The sequence below is a fragment of the Festucalex cinctus genome, chromosome 11 (assembly GCF_051991245.1).
Source record: "Festucalex cinctus isolate MCC-2025b chromosome 11, RoL_Fcin_1.0, whole genome shotgun sequence".
Lineage (NCBI taxonomy): Eukaryota > Metazoa > Chordata > Actinopteri > Syngnathiformes > Syngnathidae > Festucalex > Festucalex cinctus.
The window spans coordinates 24232373-24258843 of NC_135421.1; the positions used below are offsets into that span (position 1 = coordinate 24232373).

At 38.7% G+C, this 26471-nt stretch overlaps 2 protein-coding genes across 4 annotated transcripts in view; one reads left to right on the forward strand and one right to left on the reverse strand.

The window, feature by feature from the left end:
- pde11a (phosphodiesterase 11a) overlaps positions 1–16348 on the forward strand; it is a 34581-nt gene extending 18233 nt beyond the window's left edge. For both annotated transcript variants that reach the window (XM_077537165.1, XM_077537166.1), the window contains exons 9-21: positions 787–854; positions 938–1030; positions 1157–1207; positions 3230–3376; positions 4507–4614; positions 5743–5852; positions 6653–6743; positions 7790–7890; positions 8055–8132; positions 8225–8288; positions 8363–8437; positions 9074–9157; positions 13636–16348. In XM_077537165.1, coding sequence (XP_077393291.1) covers positions 787–854; positions 938–1030; positions 1157–1207; positions 3230–3376; positions 4507–4614; positions 5743–5852; positions 6653–6743; positions 7790–7890; positions 8055–8132; positions 8225–8288; positions 8363–8437; positions 9074–9157; positions 13636–13842 — 1277 coding nt within the window. In that variant the 3' untranslated portion in view covers positions 13843–16348. The remainder of the gene's footprint in view (positions 1–786; positions 855–937; positions 1031–1156; positions 1208–3229; positions 3377–4506; positions 4615–5742; positions 5853–6652; positions 6744–7789; positions 7891–8054; positions 8133–8224; positions 8289–8362; positions 8438–9073; positions 9158–13635) is intronic.
- A 1041-nt stretch (positions 16349–17389) lies between these two features.
- The window catches only part of agps (alkylglycerone phosphate synthase), a 28146-nt gene continuing 19064 nt past the window's right edge, over positions 17390–26471 (reverse strand). For both annotated transcript variants that reach the window (XM_077537036.1, XM_077537037.1), the window contains exons 18-20: positions 25933–26032; positions 25790–25847; positions 17390–19632 (exon numbers count right to left, since the gene is read on the reverse strand). In XM_077537036.1, the coding sequence (XP_077393162.1) occupies positions 19511–19632; positions 25790–25847; positions 25933–26032 (280 nt within the window). In that variant the 3' untranslated portion in view covers positions 17390–19510. The remainder of the gene's footprint in view (positions 19633–25789; positions 25848–25932; positions 26033–26471) is intronic.

The following is a 26471-nucleotide window of genomic DNA, read 5'->3' on the forward strand; positions in this document are numbered from 1 at the left end:
ACCTCAAAATGAAAACCGTGCTCTATACCAAATGATCATTTGATTATGCTTGCTTTTTTTTTTTTTTTTTTTTTTTTTTAACATCAAGCTGTGTGTTGTTATGCTTCTCTGTTGTTGTTTTGCTTCTGCCCTACACTATCTCATTTAAGCATCTTCGAAAATGGGGGTTTGCCTCAATCATATCTTGAGAATTAAATAAAGGTTTTGAACTTAGTTGAATTGATTGAGATTTGGAAATGTGCTCAGTGTTTGATATAAAAAAAATATATACGATAACAAGGAAGGAAGGAACCCACAATGAGTCCTCTTGTAACTGTCTTGCTATGCCTTCAATTCATTCATAGCTTTGGCATGTTTGACTGACGACCTATCACATCATGTGTGTAATTACTCTTTAGCCTTAGTTCTCAGACACCATATCAATATATATCAATTAATTATTTATGTCTAGTGTGTTTTCTACTTTAATTAGACACTGAGACAAGTCAGTTGGATACTCCAAAGGCTTCTCTCCCACTGTGTTATTATTGACACTATTAATTGAATATTCATTTTGCACTTGTCCTGTCTAACACCGCGTAATCTTGCAGTAAACAAATCACAACAGATGGTTATGCAAGAAATGCTTTTGGATGAAAAATATGCATCGGTATATTGTGAGGGTTTATTGAATTAATTTAACTTTTGCTTTAGGAGCATCATTTTCAGGATCATCCCCAGTAATAATGAATTGCGGGTTTATCAAAATTTCTTAGCTTTGTTCTCCTTGGGCTTGTGGTGTTGCAGGTGTTGCTCAAGTGTTGAACCGCCTCGATGGGAAACCTTTTGATGATGCAGACCAGCGTCTCTTTGAGGTAATGTGCTACCACGCATTAATGTCATTTCATATAGTCGCAAGTGGGAGTTGTTTTGATATTTTGTGCTTTTATTTTCTTAGGCTTTTGTGATCTTTTGTGGTCTGGGCATCAACAACACCATCATGTACGACCAGGTGAAGAAGTCGTGGGCCAAGCAATCCGTGGCTCTGGATGTAAGAATGTGGCCTCCATACAAATTGCATACTTAACTTAAAAATATTCATGACCGCAGCCGCTCAATACATACTGAAATGATTTTGAAAAATAGCAATTGTGTCACTGGTGTCATTATTTTTCAGGTACTCTCTTACCATGCCACTTGCTCCAAGACAGAAGTTGACAAATTCAAGGTAAATGTGGTTTACTACAATGGTAACAAACCTATTACAATCGTGAGGTGGCATTTTTACATTTTACTACAAACGTACACTGAAGATAAAGGACCCGAGTAGAAATGCAATGTTTTTGTATGCTGTATTTATATTCACCTGCATGTCTCGGTTTGTTTGTCTGCTGCTCAGTCAGATGATGAAAAAGAGACCGGGACCATGAACCTTAGGTGGAGGCAGTGAGTGTAGGCCAAGGGGAAGCCCATTATATTTTTCAGCAAGATGACGGTGCTGCAAACGAGAACTCATTAGACTCTCTTGAGCATTGTGCAATATGAGATTTTTTTTGCCCTCATTAAATTTTACATGATCCTTAAAACTGGCACCATTCTTTATCTAACTTGGGAAATATTTTGTGCAGATTTTGCCGGTATTTTTTGTGGCCTAGTTTATATTGGAATTCATTTTCTTACTCTTTTGGTAAAGAAGTGTTAATTTTTGCATTAGCCTGCTGGCAGACAAAAATAATTATATTGACCAATTGTAATTGCAAAAGTAAAAGATGTATACATGTATTTGTTTTTTTGTGTTGCTATTACTTTTTAAATAGCGAAGTAAACTTAACGTTGGATCAAACAAAAAGTCAGTAAATTAATTTAAGACACAAACTAAAAAATAAAATAAAAAAATAACATAATACCTAAAATCATCCTTCCCCATGGGAACGCCATTGATTAATCGATTGCAGGCATCAACCCTCCAAAAATAACATTTTTTTTAAGACAATCTCTCTCTCTCTCTCTGTCTCTCTAATATTGTATTTTATAAGAAATAAATAAAACTTTAAAAATGTTTGATTCATAATAATTCTATAACTGCAGCTCCTTCTGATGTGTGCACGACTCAGCAAATTTTTGCACGCAAGTCAAAGCAAAATCATCCGAACGATGGCTTGCATCTGGAAAAACATAAATAGTATCACTTATTTCCCGCAGCACCGCTTTACTCTAAATTTAGACAATGTATGCCAACACTATCCTTCAATTGAATGCCAATTTGATGGCTGCTTAAGCCAAATTTTTTTCTGTTGCCTATTTTATTATTTGTTTGTTTAGATGGCAATGCAATTAACTTTTTCATTATTTTTCATTAGACACTAATCTCTCATTAACTTTCTGTATTAGTACATAGACCACATACAATACATAACACAGATTTTTACAATGACAAACTAGTTGCAATATTTAAAATGGGTAACAGCAATCAGTTGCCAATTGTTATATTTAGTCTTCATAAAACTGAAAAGACAGTTTACATTTTTAATTGGTCTGACATTTCTGAAATACAGATGACCTATTTTCCCGTACTTCCAAGTGAAAGAGTTTCCCATGTGACCACTACAGCAGAACCCATCTTAAAAAAATAAATAAATAAAATAAAACTAAAAAAAATAAATAAAAAATACCCCCCTTGTGCGCCTGTGTGATCTCTTCAGCAATGTGCATCATCACCCCCAGCCACAGCCTCCGCCACAACCCCCCTTCTTTCATAACTGCTCTACTTATGGATCCTTATTGAGCACGCTTATCTGCAAGAGCCAGTAGCGTCAGTAAATAAACCTGGCTGACATTTGCAAAAACCTGAAGCTGCAAATTAAGAGAGAGGTCAAGATACACCTTAGTGCCAAACATCAGGGGGGCGGGAATACACACACATATATGTACTCCAACCATGACAAATGTGTGCAAAACAACTTTTATTTACCAAAATGATGTAAGCAGCATTACTGTAAATGAGCATCGCCTAAATAGTGAGCAGAGCTAAGGAAGCTCTTATTAGACTACACTTCACTATGAATATGATTAATTGGAATCGTTTATGTGAAATGCTTGACTAATGATGTCACATTTTGTATCTAATCAGCTGTAACAGTAAACAGCGCAATCTGCTTTTAGGGCTCCCTCATTAATGTGAGACCTCCACGCATCCTTGACCTCGGCAGTCGCCAAAACTCATTGCCTCTGTCCCTCTCCCACGCCGCAGGCCGCCAACATCCCCCTGGTGTGCGAGCTGGGGATTGACAAGCTCTCTTTTGACGATTTCTCCCTGGACGTTGACGCCATGATAACGGCCGCACTGAGGATGTTCATGGAGCTCGGAATGGTTCCCAAGTTTAAGATTGACTATGAGGTGAGTGTTGTTCAACACTTTTGATGACGGTGGGACAGCAAGGCCTTTTCTGCTGGACTGAACAATAAACAATATTAGAAACACTGACCTATATTGAAATTCTACAAAATATGAAAGTGTTTTCATTTAGTCCCAGCAGCCTATTTTCTTCGGTTCATAATGTTCCTCTTGGCTGCACTACTTTCATTTTGGTTTATTTATTTATTTTTTTTATTTATTTTTTTTGGTCCAATCAGATTTTAGCCTCTGTGTGTTGTCATGTCGAATCCGTCCTGGCCTTAAGAATCAGTTTTTCTCCTTGATCTAACTTAAATTATATTAGCAGTGGGAGTGCTTCTTAAACCAATCAGATTTCAAATTCATCAGCTGACCCACTGAAACTTTTTTTTGCTGTCTGACTGATTGGTCAGAGCAAACAAAGTTCGACGAGCACAACACGTCTGTGGGGGTTATTAAACAGCATTATTTTGTGGGTATTTTTACATCTAAATATTAGTGCTGTCACGTGATTAATTATTTTTAACTAATTAATCAGTTTTCTAGAGTTAATCACAATTCATCCTTTTTTTCCTACTTCTGATTCTAGTTTTTTCTTCAAACGTATTGATACTTATTTGAGTAAAAACTTGGAATTAATGTATTTAATTAATGTTCAATTAATTAATTAATTAATTAATTGAATTAACTTATCATCAAATAGAACTATTCACATCCATCTTCGAGCGACTGGTTTTGGTGCAGATTACAGGCCATAACAGGAAGTAAATAAAACTGAGTTAAATTTTAATGTTTGAAAGAATTTAAATTAATCACCAGAGTTAACACTTTAATTTTGACAGCCCTTGTAAATATACTTGTTTGTTTTTGTCATATTATTAGATCAATATTTTTATTTTTTTTAACTGCTACTCATAATGTGCTGTACATACATGGTACAGTTGCCTACCTCATGCATGATCTCTTCTATAACCATGACATGATAGTGGTGCTATTAAGAGGTGGATTAAGTCAGGTCAGCCCCCATTAAAGGCCCCGGTAAATGTGAGGCGTGCCTCTACAAAAATCCCCACTTATCTTCCCCTGCAATGTCCTCTGCCCCCCAACCCGCCATGTTGCGTACCTCCCTCCAGACATTGTGCCGATGGCTGCTGACTGTGAGGAAAAACTACCGGATGGTTCTGTACCACAACTGGAGACACGCCTTCAACGTGTGCCAGTGCATGTTTGCCATGCTCACGGTAAGGAGAAGATGACCTCAAGATAAATAGAGAACAACCTCTAAATTGTTGAAATAGGAACAAACAGGAAAAAAACACATTAGGATCGTTCACATTATTCTATTTTTAGCTCATATGCTAGAAAAGCTGCATTGAGGTGACAAATTTTGCCATCAGGAATGGCCATAACATTTTCATAACATGTATTGATTTTTTAAAAGGGTTCTCTTTTCTATTAATTACAGTCATTGACATTTTGTGCAAAAATTCTCCCGAGAACAGGTGAGTAAATGCAAAACCTGTTTATGCTTGACGTTAATAGAAGAAAAATATAATTAGTTTATTTTTGATCAATGTTGGCGCTCCCCTTGTGAATGGATACATGAATAGTAATAGGCCATGAATATTTTGTATATAGTGGAATATATAATGTAGCAGAGTAAAATATGTATATTTACCCTTCAAAATTGTGTAATTTCACAGTCTCTTAAATGTTATTATTTTTTGTCTGTTATTCAAATAGAGTATATGAATGTGATGCAGTTGGACATCTTTATGGATATGGATATCGGTAGATGCAGTCTATGAATGAACCTCAGCGATCTTCCTGCTGCCTGCTTTTTCTCTCTATAGTTAACGTTCTTTCATTTTTAAATGAAAACTGAATGGCATGTCTTGTATTCCTTTGACCTTCCACTTTTAATTACTCATTAATTGCACTAATTAAATCTGGCTTGTATGAAAAGTGTGAAAAGAGCACAAAGTGTAGTTCGTTTAATTAAGTATTTCAATAAGCAACATTAAGTGTTGATTTAACTTGAAAATGGCAGCTTCTAAATCTGTCTTGCAATAAGAAGCGCGATTGCGTCTTTACCACGGATCACCATCTTCAGTGTTCTATGATGTTGGACCAGTCAGGATACTTCTCATAGTATGTTACAGCTAATTCTGGTTGCTAACATTACATTTACAGCATTTACAGTAAATCTCTGCTTGTCCCAGTGATCCATTTTTTTTGTAGTTTTTTTGTTTCCTGGGGAGTGTTTGTTTGCTTTTCCTACTCAATGTCGTTCTCACAGCTCGCACAAATAAGAGTGCAAGAAACGCTGAGCGTGCATGTTTGGGTTTGTTTTCTCATCATCCAACCAGACGGCCGGCTTCCAGGAGACTCTGACAGAAGTCGAGATCTTAGCGCTCATCGTGGGTTGCGTGTGTCACGACTTGGATCACCGGGGCACCAACAACGCCTTCCAGGCAAAGTAAGTGTCTCTCAGACTTGCTCTGATCAACGCGCATCCTCCTACACGCTGTGTCGAGTGTTTTTCGCCACCTGCGGCAGTCAGCAGATCAGCAAAGAGTCAAGAGGCAAGTTGTGTAAGACTTACGTAAGTGTCGAACTGACGAGGACGTTTCGAGTAGCAGGTGACATTTGTGGTAAATTGTTTTATGTTTGCTTCAATACTGTGAGTGTAGACCATGGGTCTGCAACATGCGGCTCTGGAGCCACATGTGGCTCTTTCGTCCCTCGACTCTTAAAAAAAAAAAAAAAAAAATCCAAAAACGGAAGACGAAAGAAAAAAATGAATGTCTACGTATTGGATGCATATTTTTCTGTTCTGCTCTCAGTACATTAGACTAACACTAACACGCTGTTTCCTTCATCACAATCTTCAAATGTTTGACAGCTCCAAACGGATTTTTTATTTTTTATTTTTATTTTTTTTATTTGGCCTAAAATGGCTTCTTGTGACAGGAATGGTTGCTGACCCCTGGTGTAGAGCGACTGAAACCTAATGACTTGTTCCCTATTACTTGTGAGCACACTTTACTACTTTACTTACTTCATCAACTTCTTGAAGTATAGCTTATAGGCTACAATTGATTGTTTTGTTTATCTTCTCAAGAGAGGAAGTAAAAATAACTAATATAATGCACTTCCAAAAATGTACACATTCAAATCAAACTCACGGTAAATGGAAATTGGCACACAACTGCCACCATTTTAGACTGAAAAAGTAATGTTGGCATATTTTATTGTGTGTGCGCGCGTATGTGCCAGGACAGGCTCGGCTCTTGCTCTGCTTTACGGGACTTCGGCTACTCTTGAGCACCATCACTTCAACCACGCTGTCATGATCCTGCAAAGCGAGGTGAACGATCTCTCTGTTTCATTGTTGTTGTTTTGAATGTGGTGCAATGCAGTCGATGACTGCATTCAAGAGTATTTACTGATGTGTGTGTGTTTTAACCCTCTCTTAAAACATCCTTTTCTTGGCTGCACTAGGTTTGTTTGATCTTGGCAGTACAAATTTAGCCTCCACTGTTGTCCCAACGCACGAGTTTTTTAGATTCGTAGGGGCAGAGCTACGTGGTAGCCAATGGTGGCCATATTCCAAAATCAGTGTTGGCAACCAACACCCTAGTTTGTTTCATTTACACTTGAAGTGGTGTAGCATGGCACAATTGTGGCTTCTGGTAGATGAAGTGTAATATTTAACATAATGTTACCAAATATTCAATAATAATGATGATAATAATGATGACCAAGCAGCTGAACCATCAACATACATGCACAAGCTGCAACATTCTGGTTAACGTATGTAGTAGTTGCATCTGTCGATTATTTTTCCAGCCTACTTATTTACAAATAATGAAAGGATTTCATGTCGTTTGAGCCTGAAGGCAAACATGTGGCCACTGTATTAATATGTGAAGCGAGTAAACAAATAGCTCAAGCTGCCCTTAAATCAAAGCAATTACTGGGGTGATAGATTTAACGGTAATTGGTTGAGCGAGAGACATTTTAGCAGGTGACTTGCTTTTTTGTGAAGTTGTAATTAAAGATGTTTTGGGGGAGCAGCAGAGGCTTATAGTCAGTCGCCTTCATTATCACGCTGCTGACAAATGTTTCTTTGACTATCCTAATGGTTTCTCTTGATAATGTCGTTGAACCAGAGCTGTCTTATTAGCATATAAATGAATAGTGTGGCTAATTCAAAGGCTCAGGTTTTTATCTGCCAGCTTAATTATATATATATATATATATATATATATATATATATATATATATATATATATATATATGTATATGTGTGTGTGTGTGTAGAATTTATTTATTTATTTATTTAAAATTTACTTTTTATTTATTTATTTTTTCTCCTTGTGTATGATTTATAAATTGCGTCTGTCTTCCCAGGGTCACAACATCTTCTCCAACCTCTCGTCCAGCGAGTACAGCAACCTCATGCAGCTGCTCAAACAGTCAATTCTGGCCACCGATCTCACTCTTTATTTTGAGTATGTTCCACATCAACAGATTTTAAATAACAAAACTGGTGGTTGTAGAGGAGATTTCATTCTATTCTACTGACCGAGTTTTCAACCTGTCCTGGCTTAGTTTGGTTCACAACGCCCCCTGGTGTATCTTATGTGTCTTACACCTGCAACTTCTCCCCACTCAGGAACAGGAGCACTTTCTTTGAACTGGTGAACAAGGGGGAGTATAACTGGAACGTAAAGGCCCATAGAGACATGTGCAGGTGAAACTGCATAATTAAAAAAAAAAAAAAAAAAAAAATCTCCCTTTTGCTAAAAAATCTATAATAACGCAGACCGTCCTTTTTTCTTTAAGATCTATGATGATGACAGCATGTGATCTCGGCGCTGTCACCAAACCTTGGGAAACATCCCGCAAGGTGAGCAATTCAGTCTTGCCTGTTTGATCCGTGAGTCAGAATATTTTTCTAAACGTATCGTCCTCTTGCTCCAGGTGGCTGAGTTAGTGACAAGTGAGTTCTTTGAGCAGGGCGACAGGGAACGATCAGAGTTGAAGCTCACACCCTCGGTGAGTAGATCAGAACATCTCAGTGATGTTTGTTTCACCCATATGACCAATATCCAATCTCACAAAAGTGACTACACCACTTACATTTTGTAAATGTTTTACATAAATACTGTACTGCAGCTCAGTCTTCAATCTACTTGTATAGCATTTATTTTTCACTTTGGGGTGTACTCACTACTCGCTTTTGTTGCCAGTGGTTTAGACGTTAATTACTGTATGTGGTGTTATTTTAAAATACTTTTTGTAATAGTGACTCTTTGAAGGCCAGTCTCTATTGTAAACACTTTTTCAAGGACTGAGAATGTACACAGACATTTCGGAAGGACAACTGCAGCTTTTCGTGCATGTGCAATTAAGCACAATGGCTAATCAAGCCAGGCCAGATTGCCTGCGCCACCCCTGCCGAGCTCTTTATGTTAAACTTGTACAGTTTAATGCGTGGGCGTTGGAAATACAATGTTCACTTCTGCAGTGAGTCGTAGCAGATATCTCTGAAGCGCAGCCGCCGTGAAGCCTCTTATTAAACGCTGCAGAAGAAAGAGGTGGGAGAGAAAATGAGAAATGATTTGTTGCCGTGAAGCAACTTGGACCATGCGACAATACTGGAACAAATCGACTCCTCCGTTTGTGTTTCAGGCCATCTTTGACCGGAACAGAAAAGACGAGCTGCCGGGTCTTCAATTGGAGTGGATTGATGGAATTTGTGCGCCGCTCTATGAGGTAATCTTCTCAAACCGGTCGTAGGAATGGCAAATTATTACTGGACCCTTACACACACGGAACAATCATCAACGTTGATGCCATTCTTTTCCCACATTACATGTCACAGGGGGAAAAAAATGTGTAGTCCATCTGTCTAGGACAGAGGTCTGCAACCTGCGGCTCTGGAGTCACATGAGGCTCTCCTGTTGCTTCCTATGGATCTCTAAAAAAATAAAAATAAAATATATGTAAAAATAAAAAGTAAAAATTAATATTTATATTTATTTAATATTTTTAGTTAGTTTTGTTTAAATATTTAGATAAAAATAGATTAAGTTAGATCAAATATTGTTTAAATTAATGAATAATTAGATTTAAAAAATATATAATTAAATATTCAAAAAATGTGAACATCCGAATGTGTAAGTTGTTAGACAAAGAGAGATGAAAGGTAGATGAAAAAGTTTAAAAATAAATAAAAAACCTAAACATGTCTAAAAAGTGATCATAAAAGGAGAGGAAAAGCATAAAATTACCATATAATGTACACAGAATTGACAAAAAAATATAAAAAAATCAAACCCATGCAATGTATGTTTAAAAAAAAGAAAGAAAGAAAGAAAGAAAACAATGTTCAAAAATAACCATAAAATGTCCAAAAAACAAGCAGAAAAAAAAAATCCAAAAATGGAAAACGAAAAGGTAAAAGAAAATAAATCCTAAAGTACTGAATGCTGCATAATTTCTGTTATTGTGCATCTCTAATTAAAATTGGCCACTCAGTACATTCACGAACACTTTTCCCTTCATCATAATGTTGCAAATGTTTTGCGGCTCCAGGCAGATTTTTGCTTATTTATTTGGCCTAAAATGTCTCTTTTGACAGTAAAGGTTGCTGACCCCTGGTCGTGGATACCTGCTTACAATTTTTCTTCCAATGTACCCAAAATGGCCGACTTCCTACTTTGGTCCTTGAGACTTTTTTGTGCATCCGGTTATTAATAGAATAGCAATGCCGTTGTTTTCTCATTAATATGTGCTCAAGTCAGCCGTTTCCCAAGCGCCACCATATTTTTTACATTCTCTCTTCTTGTTGGTGTAATGTCCAAGGTGTCCCAATACATAATGTATATCCAGAGGGTGTAAATCCTTCCCATGATTCTTGATCTGCTGTCTCACCCCAGTGACATAAAGCAATAAAGCCTCTGCCCACTTCCATTTAGGACGCTCTCCCACCAACACATCCCTCATTGAATGAAAGCCCTCCAAGGTTGATGCTTTGTGCGCATGCAACTGCAAGGAAAGCAATCATTCCCAACTAGCGCGGAATTTCTTCACACGTTGTTTGGCATTCGCCGAGATGGAGATGCGGCACTATCGATTGCTCGGAAATTTCAGCTGACATTTGGCACTGGCTCACTCTGATAAGAATTAGATACTAGAAGTGGTTAAGGGAGGGATCAGAAACAGTTGCACCTGGATGTACCTCTCTTTAGTGCATTATTTTGTAATAATTACATGAATATATGCATGGTTGTAACAGTAGCTACCATTACTATAAGAAATAAGTCCGCTGGTCCTGCATTTTTTTTTTAAGTTTATGAAGTGTACAGTATGTGTGTCGAGCAAATTTATGAGTTTATTAAAGCACCGCCCAATATAAGGTTTATGCCACAGCTGCCCTAAATGATCTATTTTTTATAGTGTTATTAGGCTAAAAGGGGAGTTTGCAGTTTACTAAATGCTTGAAAATTTGAATGTAGCCTCGCTTTCACTCCTTGAGTCTTTGACCAAAGCCCTTAATTCAGCACTCTTAATAGGATTAATTCAACACATAATGTTTGAACATTTAATCTATATCCTACTTGTGCACTGCATTGTCTTACTAGTAAGAATGAAGACCGTACTAGTAACATGGACCTCAAGCCAGATCTCAAGGATATCATATAAATCTTCAAATGGCGCCATTTGATGCAATACTTTGAAGTTGTCCTACTAATGAGCGCTCGGAGCGTACGAGCACATTGAATTAATGCTCATACGTCTTTCCATATCATTGTTGTTTGTCATTTCCTGTTCTGCTCTGTATTGTTGCAAGTGGGGGCTGATGTCTCTTTGATGCTGAGCGCAAGCGGCCTGTGAGAAAATGCGCGTTAGCCAATGACGTCAATGAGCCAGGCGGCCGCCCCTCCCGCTGCGTGGGCGACAGAAGGCGAAGCGAGAGCGAGGCAAGAAGACATCGCGGCTGGACGGCACCAAACGTGCCCACCGTCCCATATATTCCATTCATCCGGCGGCTTGTGTTCAAAGCATCCAAAGTAGACGTTACAAGTTAGCGTTACCTGCGCGGGGGACGCAGATATGGAGCTCACGATCACGCCGCCGCCGATTAGACTTGGGTGGGGGGAGAACAGAGGCAGATGTGAGGCAGCGGTCGGAAGGTCTCTTTCTTCATCTTGTTGACGTCGTCTTGATGCTCCATAGAATATTAATCTGCCCTTTATATAACTGTCCCGCTCTTCTCTCTCACACTTCCTATGAGGAATAGTGACAACATTCCATGGTGGGTATGAATGAGGGAGAATTGTGTTTGGGACCACATGTAACCAAACTAATTAAAAAAAAAAAAAAAAAAAGTTAAAACACACCCTTTTACTAGTCAACAGGCACACTATAAATAACTGTGTATAATGGAACATAGAAGTAACAAAAAGGGAAACAATTAACGGCTCGCGTTTTCAAGCTGGAAATTGTTGACTTTGTGTCAGCTAAAATATTAGTTGTTTATACTCTGCGTACTGGTGACAAAGTGTTATCTAGCTTTAAAAAAAAACAAAAAAAAAACATCAAATATGATTTAAAAAATTTGCAGTCTCAGCATGGTACGTTCAAGCTTATAAAGTCTCAATAGGTTGTGTGAAGCAGAGCTCTGACTAATGCAGGTCGCTGAATGTTTTGAGTTACATTATACATGTTAAATTAAAGTATTAACATTTGGCTCCCTTTATGAATTTGTTAAGTGAAGTCCAGAAAGGCTATTTTTATTTTTATGTATTTAAAACTAACAATAACAAGTAGACATTTGAAGGATGCTCAGTGAAAATGTCTATTTTTTCATCAAACTTTATCATTAATAATTACTGTTTAAAAAAATGCACTTTCAATAAAATAACTTGTAATAAGTTACTTTTAAAATCCAATAATCAGTCAATCAACGAAGATACATTTTTTTCAATGTAAGTGGCAACACTGTGAATAAGAGCATACAACATCTGCAACAGTTTAGAATTAAAGGGATACTTCACTTATTTAGCCCATTATAGGAATAAAAAGTTAATATTTTGTCTATAATTGATTTGATACTTTCATTATTTTTCACGTACCTTTAAAAACAAATTTTGCAACTTGCTGTCGACTGAAAATGACATCACAAGGGCTCAGGTAACCAATCACAGCTCACCTGATTTCTAGGTTTGGTCATGTGACATTCACAAGCTGAGCTGTGATTGGCTACCTGAGCCCTTGTGATGTCATTTTCAGTCGACAGCAAGTTGCAAAATGTGTTTTTAAAGGTACTAATTGTACATGAAAAATAATGAAAATATCAAATTTATTATAGGCAAAATATTAATGTTTGGCTGTCAAAAATGGCAAATAAAGTATCTCTTTAATTTTTATTTCTTAATATGACAAAAAAAAAAAAAAGATAAATTCACGCCAGAGATTCTGATTATGAAATGTATCCAATGTGTGCTGACCAGTTTTGGTCGTCGAAACTGGTTGAAACAGGTTTTGTTCTGACCAACCAATCAGAGGACGGGAATTTGTTGACGTCATTGAGCTTGAAATCAAATTGTTTCAAGAAACAGCCCCACTGCTAATATACTCGAGTTTAAATTACGTCAAGCAGCACTCCTGATTGCGAAGACCCTTTGCAGATTAGAGCGACAAATGCTGAAATCTGATTGGACAAGAAAACCTCCACTTACCCACAATCCTAACAAAGAGAACACTATACTGTATAGACTGTAATTGCCTTTTGTGTGGTTGTGTGCATGTACATTATGAGTGTGTTGTTTTTAATGTGCGTATGCTGGCAATGCACACCGGCAAGCCTCAAAGGAAATTTTCATCGGTCGTGTGAATGTGGCGCATTTCATATGAAACCGAGTTAATGGATCCCGGAGACCCGGTGTGGCGTCTGGATGGAGATGAATAATGGGCCGAATAATGTGCTGACTTTGTACCTTGTACACAAGCTAGCACGTCAACACAACAGAGAAAAACGTTTCCTACTCCAATGGGTGTGGGAAAACAATTTTAACGTCCTAGTTCTCCTCTATAAGCACTCAGGCCACATATACAGAATGTCTAGGAAGAAGTTGGCGCAGCCCAATACTATGCTGTTTCTATGACAACCTGGAGTAGGGGGCTCAAACGACAGAGAAAGGACAGTTTTGTTATTTGCTTGTCCTACTTTTGTCTCCTCTCTTTAGACTCTGGTCAAGTTAAATCCCAAACTGAAACCCATGCTGGACATGATCCAAGCCAACAGGTCCAAATGGGAGGAGCTGAACAACAAGCGGCAACACGAGCACAGCGTCTCTGCCCCGGCGAGCCCCTCGGAACCCGTCGGCTGCACGCCTCCCGAGGCGGGCGGCTCCCCCTGCCGCAGCAGCAGCAGCTCGACATCACTGGGTTAGCGAGCCGTTTTTTTTTTTATATTGACGTCTCACTTCTCGTCACGGCCTGCGACTTGTGCAGGGAACCTTTTTGCTCCTCTGAGAAGAGCGGGAAAAGCTCCCGGAGGTGTGCGAAAGGTTGTCAGGGTGGCCGCAGATGAGCGGCGTCGGCATTGCTGATTTCTGTCGCATGGAGGTTGCGCAACATGGCGCGGCCCGGAAATATTGGAGAAGTGGCGCCTTTGTGAAGGATGTTTTTTTTTTTTTTTTGTAAATGTGTACATACAGTAGGCTACTGAGGGGCGTGTTGCGTTCAAGTGCTGTCACAGAATGTTGGTGTGGCCGTAGGACGACAAAGTGTTGCCGGAGCGGCCATGCTTGCTCGACTTCTTTCCCTTCTGTGCCTTGTTTGAAAGATTCCCCATGAAAAAATGCATGGCTTCTTTTTACATCCACACTATGGAAATGACACCTGTGATGTATTTTTTATTTTTATTTTTTTATAAATAATTTTGCCAATATACACTACAAGTCGATTTTCCATAAAACAGGATGTTATTGAACAACCATTTTATAATATGGCATGTAATGCTTGTAACTTGTAACACCTTAAAATGCTATAAATCCATGGCTAATAGGAAAGTAGTAATTGGCAGACATGAAAAAGCACAAATCAGAAATTGTGAATTCAAGATGGCAGTTCTATTCCAACCCAATAGTCGTCAAACTCGACAGCTTATACCAACAGTTGGGTTATGAAGTCAATGTATTTTTTTTAAGGTTGTGGGCGGGGCTTCTCTTACTCTTCAGATTGTTTAAAAATTGAATCCAGTGATGGTAAACTTGACCCAAATTTTGACCCAATAGTTTTAAAGGGATGCTTGACTCCTTTAGCCATTTTCAGCAGTAAGCTATTTTTGACTAGAAGTAATTTGGTAACTTCATTAATTTTCATGTACAATTAATACCTTTAAAAACACATTTTGCCACTTGCTGGCGACTGAAAATGACATAACAGGTGCTCAGCAAACGGGTAACAACCAATCACATCTCACCTATGTTCCGAGCACGCGCGTTGTCATTTTCAGTCGACAGCAAGTGGCAAAATGTGTTTTCAAACATATTAATAATTGTACATGTAAAATAATGAGGTTATCACATTAATTATTGACAATTCAGAACATCATGCCTGTGACAACACTGATAAAATGGGGAGTGATATTTACTTGAAAGCGCCTAGCAAAGGTTGATGCACTAAGTAAATTTTACAAGGAGTACATTTCTGATGTGAAAAAAAACTTTACTAGATTTTTTTTTCAAGTAAATATCAATCCCCATTTTTCAGTGTAGCATCCAAACCAGGCAGATTGTTGACGTTTCGTCAAACCAATCACAAATCAAATTACAAATTACAGTATGAGCGGAGCTGACCGCCATTTTGACTTGTGACGTAATGTCTTTCTTCTTGCTGAAAATGGCTAAATGAGTCAAGTATCCCTTTAAATGTACAAATGCCATTTATCTTGCTCATTTAAAATATATGTAAATATATTTGAATTTTTTTTTTTTATTTAGTTAATATTGTATTTTATTTTATTTTTCTTTCTCCCCCCACAAGAAGGATGTGGTGCCCGCCGTCAGTGGTGGGGCGGCGCACTCGCGCCCTCTATTGGGCACTGGTTGTATCACATTGTAGAATGTTTCATATCGACAAAGACCAATTATCTTGTCAATTAATCATGACATTTATGATTTATGATGATTGTGTTTAAAGGCAAAATCATTTGGGGAAAACTGTCCACATACTTCTGGACCTAACTGTATCTAGTCTAGATCCAATCTTCCCTCATAAACTTATGGAAATATTCACACACAGCCACACAATGTGCCTTGATGACGTTGCTGTGTATTTCCTGCTCAAGTAAGCCATTTAATCTCGCGGCATGATTCTTAAAGTTGCATTTATTTCTCAGACATTTTTGGCCTATTTCCTCCTCACCATTTCTTCTGACTGTCTTTTCGCGTCCAAGGATGACTACCTGACTGACTCACTTTTAGTAGTACTCAAGTGCCCATAAGGTCACGAGCAAATATTTACGCTCGACATTTTTTTGCCTTATGACTTGTGTTGTACTTTGTTGTCATTTTTTTAAACATGTGATTTGTGCACCTTGCCAGGCATGGTTCCTAATCTTTTTTTCCACAATATTTAAGTTGCATGTTTTGAATGACTTGTGTTCAACTCTGAGGATGTAGCAACAGCGGGAGACTAACGAATACCTCGGATTTCCACAGAAATGCATGTCTTCTCTATTGTACTGCATGAGTTTGTGCTTTCTATTTTTCTACCAGTCTCCCTCCCGTAAGCCTGTCTTTTTTGAACATGTAAGTTACAAGATGTAACGTGTTTCTTCTCTTTATGTTTTTGGACATATTTAAATGAAAGAAAAAGCCCGGGCATGACGACGCTGATGTGCAATGTTTCTGACTTTCTGTACTCAACTTTGAATAAACATGATGCTGCTAACGTGGCCTAGATTTGTCTTCATTGATGTGAGACGCTGAGCAGCTTGTCAGTGACGTGCTGCCCTCTTGTGGTCAAAAGTGTACTTGCATCCTAAAATTCACAATGAGATGTGGCAGTGAATGGAGGAAAAAAAAAAAAAAAGGAATCTCATCAATAAATGAAAACGGACGCTCCATCCATTCATACAAAAGCATGAACTGGGGGCGAAGTGGCATAAAAGTAGCAGGAGGAGCGTCTGACGTGACAAGCCCAAGGTTGTGTGCTGCTGCTGCTGCTGTTGATGGCGGCGGCTGGCTGTGACGTCAGCAGGCATCGTGTGGGCGGAAAATGATTCCGAAATGAGGATGTGCTGTGAAAGGCGCTGGATCATTCTCAGCTTAGCCTTGCTGTCAGGCTTCCACTGTAAGCTCTATCCATAACCAGTGGCGTAGCAGCAACATTCCCCAGGGGCCCCTGAGTGACGTTTTCTATAACAATACACAGTTTTAGGGTGAAAAAAACAAAACAAAACAAAACCCAACTGTGAAAACTTCAACTTCCTGATGAGCACTGATTTTGTTCTTTGAAAGCAGACAAAATGTTGCCTAAACTTTTTTTTTTTTTTTTTTGCCAATTGTTCCGCCAAAGAAATATAGTTCAACAAAAAAAAAAGCCCAAGAAGAATCGTTAAGAATCCGTGTGGGTGGTTTGGAAAAAGGAAAACGGAGAAGCAACTGCGATACGATACAATACTGACCTCCTGTGGATGGCTGGAGTAACTACATGCAGGGTGGGAATATGACTGACTTGTTCGTGAGCTGTTAATAAAACAATCGTCGGATTCGTACTTGAGTAGATTACACAGCTGACTACCAGGACGTGGATGTGGGAATTTAAAGTAATACTGTACCCATAAAAATAAATAAATAAATAAACAAACAAACAAACAAATACATACATACATACATAAATGAAGGTTGGAGGTGTTTTCGGATTACAAGAAGCCTACACACCGTGCTGCCCAAAATATATACAATTTGTAATAAATAAAAATCCTCCAGATGGCTGTTTTAGTTGGATTTATTGCACAAAGGGCGCTGACAAAACACACTGACTATTATTGTATTATCAGGAGAATAACAAAAAGGGCCATATAATATTCAAAAGCACACATTTGCGAACAAAAAGGAAAACAAAAAACATTTTTGTCGATGTCATGTCAAGCAGCAGCTCCGAAATCAATCCAATTTGTTAGGGAAATTACACACACACACACACAAAAGTCAAAGTCATCAGTCGGAGGAGTTTATGGCGAGGCAAAGTCGAGTTCATAGTCAACATTAGGTACACTTGCACACCTGAATCACATCCAAATACAAGAATGCTGCCTTGACAAAGATGATGCTCAAGTGACAGGATTTACAGAATATTATGGTAGCAGTTTAATTGCAATTTCCGGTGAAATATACTAACTAGAGATGCACAAATATGTGTTATTGAGCATCATCATCTTTGTAAGCGAAACATTCCACATATGGGATGCGTAGTCATGATTTGGCAAACATTTCGATCAGAAAATGGTTTTAAAGCTGCTTTAACAAAAAAAAAAAAAAAAAAAAAGTAAAATCATCACTGTTCATTTGAAGAAACACAAAGTCATTCACTAGAAACTCTTGCAAACTACAAAAAATAAAATAAAAATATATGGTTGGATTCCAAACTAGTCTGGAGGTGTTCGAGTCTTTGGTAGCACATGAGCCAAACATGTCAGCGTTATTAACGCATTCACTGCCATTGACGGATATAGACGTCAAAGATTTATTTTAACTGGGCTGGCAGGGAATGAGTAAAAAAAAAAAAAAAAACATGTCAGTAACACATCTTGGGAGTACAAAAACACAAAGTAATACATAATCGTGAAAAGTCGAGGTCCTAGTAGGGGTTCGTTAACTACGTCCCCCCCAGATTAACACACACAAAAATACACGTTTATGGCAACAGATCATCAGTGAGACATTTTCACACAGTCATTGTTGCTTCACAAAAGGGAAGGACAACATATGCCAGTAGATCACCAGGAAGTATACAAGTACATTTTTTTTTGGAAGGGGAGGCAGACAAAAGCTTTCCAAAAGGCACAAAGAGCTTCAGTAACGTACAAACAAGATTAGCACGTCTACGGAAAACCACGAGAAAAAACAAAAAAACATTTGGTCCATATACACCTTACGTTCTCTTTGTACTAGTAAGTTCGTCAACACTAATTTGGCAACTATGTTACTAGCAAGTCAAAACTGTGCACCAGTTGATAACTGTGTGCTACTAGTGACATATAATTCACACAGGGGAAAAAACAAAACAAAACATTGAATGCCTCACTAGTGGCATTAATAGTGCATAGATGTCAACTAGTGCAGTTTTGCCTCACTAGTAATATGCAGTTGCTCTACTAGCGTGCACAAATGTGATATGGTGGTTGGAAAAAATGTTACTTGTGAGACGGTCATTCTACTAGTACGCACTAGCCATTCTACTAGTGCACACTAGTACATGAACCTTAAGATGGATTTGTAGGATATACATCTTAAGTTTGGCTAAAAAAAAAAATGCCACTAGTAGTAGTAAGATGTCGTTCTACTAGTGCACCCTCATTGTACTAGTGCATTCAATTGTCATACTAGTGATAAAGTGTGTACTAGTACATGGACCTTAAAATGGATATCAAGGTTCTAAAGTCTGAAAATGGTGTACTAACTCATTCAGTGCTAGCCTATATAAAATGGAACTTTGACGTCTATAACCGTCAATGGCAGTGAATGTGTTAACTAGTAGCGGACAACAAGTTAGTAGTAAGACACGGCAGTTCCAGCAGTGCACTGGATTGTGTTACTAGTGAGAATGAAGAGCATACTAGTACACAGGATATCAAGGATATGGACTAAATGCTCAAGTGACTTTCCCCAGAAGTGAGTTGGAGTGAGCAGACTTGACGTTGTGTCGTATCCGAGACGCGCGTCACTGCTTGTTATGGCTCATTGGATGAGCGGACACACATGATGGCACCACATGAAGGATGAAGAACAACAACAACAAGAGTCCCTTTCACATTCGAGAATCTCTTTGCATGATTTTTGAGGAGGGGCTGTGTGAAAGGCGTGTCTGCGCGTGTGTGAGTGGGCGGGGCTAGAGGAGGTTCCTGTTTCCGAAGATGTTGGCGGGATCCACGTAGTCCTTGACGGACTGCAGCATGCCCAGGCCCACGCTGGAGATGCTCTCCCGCATCCACGCCTTGCGAAGTTTGCCGACTGTGGACACACGCAAACGCGACACAGATGAATGCGTGCTGCGGATCATGTTTTACAAAAAAAAAAAAAAATAGAATTGGTTAGCAGTTTTCTTTATAGTGTCTTTTATATCATTTTTGACTTTTTTTTATTCGCTAAATTTTATTTCATTTTTAGAGCATTTTTTTACATGCTTCATTGCAGTTTAGTTTTTTCTTAGTTTTAGTATTATTTTATATTTTTATATATATATATATATATATATATATATATATATACACACACAATCTACAGATTCACATATTTAGATTCCTTTTCCCCAATGTATTTTCAATATTTTTAAAATAATTTTATTTGGGATGGAATAAAAAATTATTCATAAATGAAAAGTCAGTTTTAATTTAATGAATTGAATTAATTTGTTATACATTAAAATCTTTGCATTCTTGAATCGTATCGCAGCCAACGTATTGATATGCGTATTAAATATTGTGTTTTCCAAATACACTTAGTTTTAATTAGTTTTTAGGGTGCATTTATTAGTATAACTTTTTCAAAAACGCTTTGTTGTAGGTCAGTTTTTCTTAGTTTGATTACATTTAATATATAACTTCTGTTATTTTTCTTTCTTTTTAAAAAATATATTTAGTGGTTTATCTTCTTTTTTTTTTCAAATTTCCTCAATTTATCATGTAAAATGTGTATTGATTGTTATCAGTGTTTTTCAAAGCTTTTTTTGGGTTGAATTTGTTTTTGTTTCTATACAATTAATTATACAGAGATTTTTATTTTTTTTGTCTCAGACTCACACAATACTGTACAGTCGTGTACGTACACTTCAATTAAAATAAACAAAATAAGTGTCAAGTCAATTTTATTTCTATAGCCCTTAATCACACAAAAGGGCTTCACATGCCCACAGTTGATCAATAGCAAACGACATCCTATGATCAAACCACAAAAGAGCAAGGAAAAACTTCAGGGGAAAAAAAAAATAACTAGAAAAATTAAATAATAAACAAAAATAATTAAAAAAAAATAAATAATAAACAAAAATAATTAAAAAAAATTTAATAATAAACAATAATAATAATAAATAAATAAATAAATAAATAAAATAAATAAAAAACACTAGTAAAATGGAAAATTATATATGACTGTGGCTCTCCTTTCCCACTTGTGTGGGCATTGCGGCACGAAAATTGGTGACAGACAGGTCGATAGGTTAAAAAAAATAAAATAAACTCTTCCAAAGTTTCCCCATTGTGGAGGCAGAATTGAAATGAATTGCTTGATGAGGATGAAGAAGAAAGTGAAAGGGGGGGGTGGATGATGTTCAAAGTGGGGGGGGGGGGCAAGGAAGTGGTGCTGGTGGGTTGGGGGGGGGGGGGGGGGTGTATGCGCACGGCTGATTGCTCGGCAGGCTGCTGTGAGCCAATCAATCTTGTGAGAGTGAGTGAATAAACAGAGGGTGATAAATGCTTTTATTCAGCCAGGAGAAATGTTTTGCATGGCGTGATTTATAGAGCTCAGCAGACTATCAAACTCATTAGGACACGAGTGCGTGTGCGTGTGTTCCCACAGGAGGATGGGGAGGGGCTGTGGGGGGCTCCACCCGGCCACCCTCACTCGCTCGCTCGCTCGCTCCTCTCACGCCGCCAGATGACATCTTGCAGCTCACAAACGTCATCCAACCTTCACTCACTCACTCTTTTTCACTTATTTTTTTGTGGCTATACTCCAATAAAGTGTAATTGCACATCCACTACATTAGGTGGCAGTGGCGCTGTCACTGTCAAGAGTGTGTGCAGGGACTATAAACAATGTTAAAAGTTATTCGGCAGATTTATATTTCTATTTTGCTTTCTTTTAAGTTATTAAGAATATATATTATCCACAGGTGTGCTTATAATAATTTTAGAGACAAATGAAACGATTAATATTTGCAGTGGAGAGTTGGGGGATGTGAAATATTTGTATTAAAAAAATAAAAAAATACACCAATATTTTCCCCGCCTTTTTACTGAAAATGAATATCGGCTTCAAATATTGGTTATCGGCGTCCTTGACTCCTAATAATCAGCATCGGCCCTGAAAAAAAAACATACCAGTCTATCTAATAGTGCTGTAACGATAAGTGCAATATCGTGATATTAAAACTGCCGCAATCTCGTCGTCGTCATGTCCACAATATTTAAATGCAACACATCTGTTAAAAAAAAGTCAGGTTGATTTCCATTTATGCAGTTCTAGCACCCTCTCGTGGCTAGTTTTTTTTTTTTTTTTTTTTTTTTTAGTGCAATTTAATTTTCATTCGGGATGTTTTGGCCCTTCTATGTTTTAAAATCTATACTAATTGTCAGATGAACGTAATAAGCTTGTGAAGCGAGTCAATGTGTGCGTGCAAAAACAAGCAAGCGCCTCAATAAAAGTGTTATTAGAGATTGTAGGTGGTTTATATGCATTGTTATGTACAAAAGCACAATGTTTTGCTTTTTTTTTTTTTTTTAGTATGAGCTCATTTCTTTTACAATATTGTGATCTTTTTAAAATTTCGCCAAACTCCCCACAATATCGTGATAATTACCGAATCGCGAGCTTCATATCGTGATAATATCGTATCGCTAATCTCTAATATCAAGTATTTTTAAACGTCAACTCTTTGGAGGTCGTGCCAACTTGAGAGCAGCGCGACGCGCTCGTTTGGGAAAGGATCAGCCTGAGAACAGGTGCTCCTTACTGTGTAAATACTTGAAAGCAGCAGAGTAATCACAGGATATTTGACACGCCCCCTCCTTCCCCGTGTAGATAGGACGAGCCTCGACATATTTGTTATTAGAGTCCAGCCAAGAGATCCAGATGGGAATCGGGCTGTGAGGGCCTCCTGACACAAGAGGGCAGACAAGGGGGTCACTGAGGGGCTCTGATAGCACATGCACCTCCAGATGGTGACACACGGACCAATCAGCTGCTGCCCCATAACTACAAAAAAAAAAATGGTGCTCTCCAGGAGTGTAACCCCTCCCCCTCCCTCCCTTTGGTTCCACCTCCATGCCTCCTCCTGGGAAGGAGAGAAAACAGAAGGTGGCGGGACTGCATCATTGCCTCCATCAGCGTGATAATTTACACATCTATCTTGTCGCGCTCTCTCTCGCTCGCTCGCCGTCGCCATCAATCTCTGGCGGGCGGCCGCGCAGCTGACGCGAGCGAGACGTCCGCCTGCCCTCCGCCGCGACGCTGGATCGTCTCCATCTTTCGTGAGCGCCGCGCGGCGGCGAAGGTGAGGACGGAGGGCTCCTCGGCGACAAATGGAGGTCGAGGGAGCGAACGTCGGGCCCCGCCCCCCCTCGGCCCCCGCAAGTATTGATAGATGGAGCGGCGCGCAGGTGATGGATGCTCAGAGAGGCTCCACGCTGCTGCCGCACCGGTGACCCACTTGAAGCAGTGCTTTTACAAGCAGCCATCCATTTTCTATCAGGATTCTCCTGTTCGGGGGTCACGGGGGTCTGCAGACCCGCCCACATGAGTTTAGAGCAAGAGGCGGGGTGCACCCTGGATTGATCACCTGTCAATCACAGGGATGACACGCCACTTTCACAGCAAAAATAGGTTTTGTTTTGGTAAAATATGCAGTGGAGAATCTTAATTTGTCCATTGGTGTGAATGGAAATGTCACTATAGAAAATGAATGGCTGGAATTACTGCTTGAATATTATAGAATAAAAATTATCATGAACAGGCTGTTTTCATTCATCCATTTTGTTAAGTACCAACGCCAAAAAATATTAAGTACTCGAAGTGTTAATCAAAAGCCAAGCAGGTTTTATTCCTAATAAGTACATTATTTATTATTGTGAACCACATTATGCAGTGTAAACTTAATTAAAAAAAACAATAAAAAAAACAAGCACAGTTTAAACTAGTTTTTGAGGTCAGTGCCGATTCTGATATTTGGCAGATTAAATTCCAATAAGTCAATCAATAACTTTATAATTAAATTTATATATAACCAAAGAACTTATTTTTTGATCCCCTAATGCATACAACAATAAAGATGTGAAAAACAGGCAGATCAATTGTACCATTTTAAAATATTTTGTCCATTAGTATTTGTTTAACTTTACAGTAGAGAGAAAAATCGGACAAGTTGTATTTATTTAGAGGGGGAGTAAATAAAAATTTAATTCAAAATAAGGAATGTTTGAATGTCATCATTTAATGCATGGGTTAAACAAATGTACTTAAACGTTTAAAAACATGTCTTATAGATGACAACATTCAAATATATTGTACTGCACTGCTGTATTATGTGTGATCCAGTCACGTGCCGCTGTATAAAATGAAAAGGCCAATCAGATGTGGTCATTTTGCCAGACCACCGTCTGAAAGAAGCTCTTGACTCCTTCGGGTAAAGTCACTTACTAGCGCATGTTAGCATTGTGTCGTGTCCTGCGGAGACAGTGGTGAATGGCTCGACATTAAAAAAAACAAACCAAAAAAAAGAAGTGAATTTCTCGCTGTGCCCTCCAACCTGGCCATCCTTGACTACATCTGTTTGCTTTGATACACAAAAGCCACCGCAAGTGGCCCCATTTGTCAGCGGCTGATTGTAGCCAGACAAACTGGTGTGTCTGCGGCCAGATAGCCGGCCCCGCTGTTATTAATCACAATTACAGAGTGGGCCTCATACACAGGAGCCGCATCGATACCTCCCCCTCGCCGTCACCACCCCGGGCTGCTGGGGGTGGCCCCGGCCACCGTTTGGAGGTCAGCATTCAAGCGACAACATTCCCAGCCACCTCCTTTTTTTTTTTTTTTATTAGCAATCTTTTAATTTTGTAGCCGTCGCCGCCTTTGGGGAGAAATTGCAATTTAATATCGCGGCTGATTCTCTGCATACTGTTTTTGACAGGAGTGATGAATAGCCTCAAGTGATGTATGAAAACAGCCAGGCGGATGGCAATATAGATAAAGGCGGGCGCTTGGCGGAGACCTGATGGGGCCAGCGGAGTCGCTTGGCCGCCCTCCCCTGCTCACGTTTCATTTGGTCGCGGCCGAGATGAACAAAAAGCTCGGGATGCAGTTTGGACCCATGAAGGAGGCCAAGACAAAATTTGAACAATTTCACTAATGTGAAACTCTACACAGGATGAGGTAAAAAAAAAATGTGTGGAGTGCTTGAGACAAACAATATTGGTCACAGTACCAAGGCTGGCCTGTGAGGGGCAGCATGTTGCCACAAGAAATTAACGTTGACGCAAAATACAACAAAGTAGTAGTAGAAGAAGAAATAGAATAAGCTAGGCTAACTGTTAGCTAATATGGCAACTACAGTGAGCGGATTCTGTTGTGCTCTTTCTGAAATGCCCTAAAATTCCACAAGATGGTACCAAAGCCCAAGCCAATAGGAAAGTAGTAAAAACTAAAGAGTCAAGAAAATATGTTAGAGCAGGGTTGTTAGCACAAGTTATGGGGTCTTCACCATATGTCGCCTAAATATTTTTGCTTGAGTGGTTATTAAAAAGCTCAGGCTAACAAACGAGAAATTTTTTGACAATAATTATTTTTATGAGTTGCACTTCTGGTGCATTTTTTTAAATTATATGATTAATATAAGCCATTTATTTTGAAGACCCTCTGGCTTTAACCTTAATCTCAGGTCACTTTTTATCTTGTTAAGTGAAATTGCATTGCGCTGTACTTGTGCAATGACAATAAAGATTTTACACTCTTATATCAATAATATTTTATCTATGTTGTTCCTTGCCATGTGTTTATGTTATGCTGTGTTAAGCACTTTGGCATCAAGTTGGATTGGATTGAATTCTAAAATAAGTTAAAAATTAAAGTATTCTGGGATATGTACGGTTTAATATATTATTATAAGTCATTTTATTCATTCAAATCTTTTAGAGCTATCCGATAATCGGCCATTTGCTAACATTGAATCGGAAGAGGGGGAAATGAAAATCAAAACACCCGCTTAACACAACCACCACAATACAAACACAATCTCAAATTTCTGCCTTTGTAATGAGGTTGTGGTTTCGAATGATGTCACGCAGATCTTTTACCGACTCTCATTAGGCAAAATGTTGAGCCTTGCGTGCGCGCCTGCATATAAATGCTCCAGTTACAACACGCGTTGCAAATAATAATCCACGTGAGCTCGTCCTACCTCCGTGGTGATGCGATAAACTGCCCCCGTTGGCAAGGATCTCCTCTCTGGCAGCATGCTGCATAGAAATGAAATATCACACTTTAGTCATCCATCCGCAATCTGGGAGCAAATTCGTGCATAAGGCGAACTGGATGAGGCACCTCCACTTGTTCATACACGTGCACCGGATCCGAGAGGCCTCTGTAGTTGAAGGCGAAGTAAAAGTAGACACAGGCGCCGGCGTCATATGTTTGAGTCACCCTGGAAAGCAAAAGATGAGAATGGAAACATTTGTTATTAGAAACAAAAACGCCAGTAAAAGCATAACAAATTTGCACAAAAAACAACCTCTTTGATTGTTGTCATCCACTTACAAAAAAAATAAAAAATAATCGAAAAACACTAATAGGTCCATTTAAAATTTGAATCAACCTACTGAGCTATATCTCAATAAGCCAAACACAACATTATTTATGTACGAGCTTCTAAATAAAAAGTCTCTGAACTTGATCATAAAAACGAGTCCCCCATCTGAGAATCCCTCTTGCGGCCTGGCCTCGCTCCCCGCCGAGGAGCCCAGGGCCGAGCCCTTGTTCATTTGACATGGCCCATCACCTGGCACGCTGGCTGCTTCAGAGGTTAAATGGACAAATCAATCATGTGACAGAGCGCGGCCGGGAAATGAATAGCTGTGGCATAA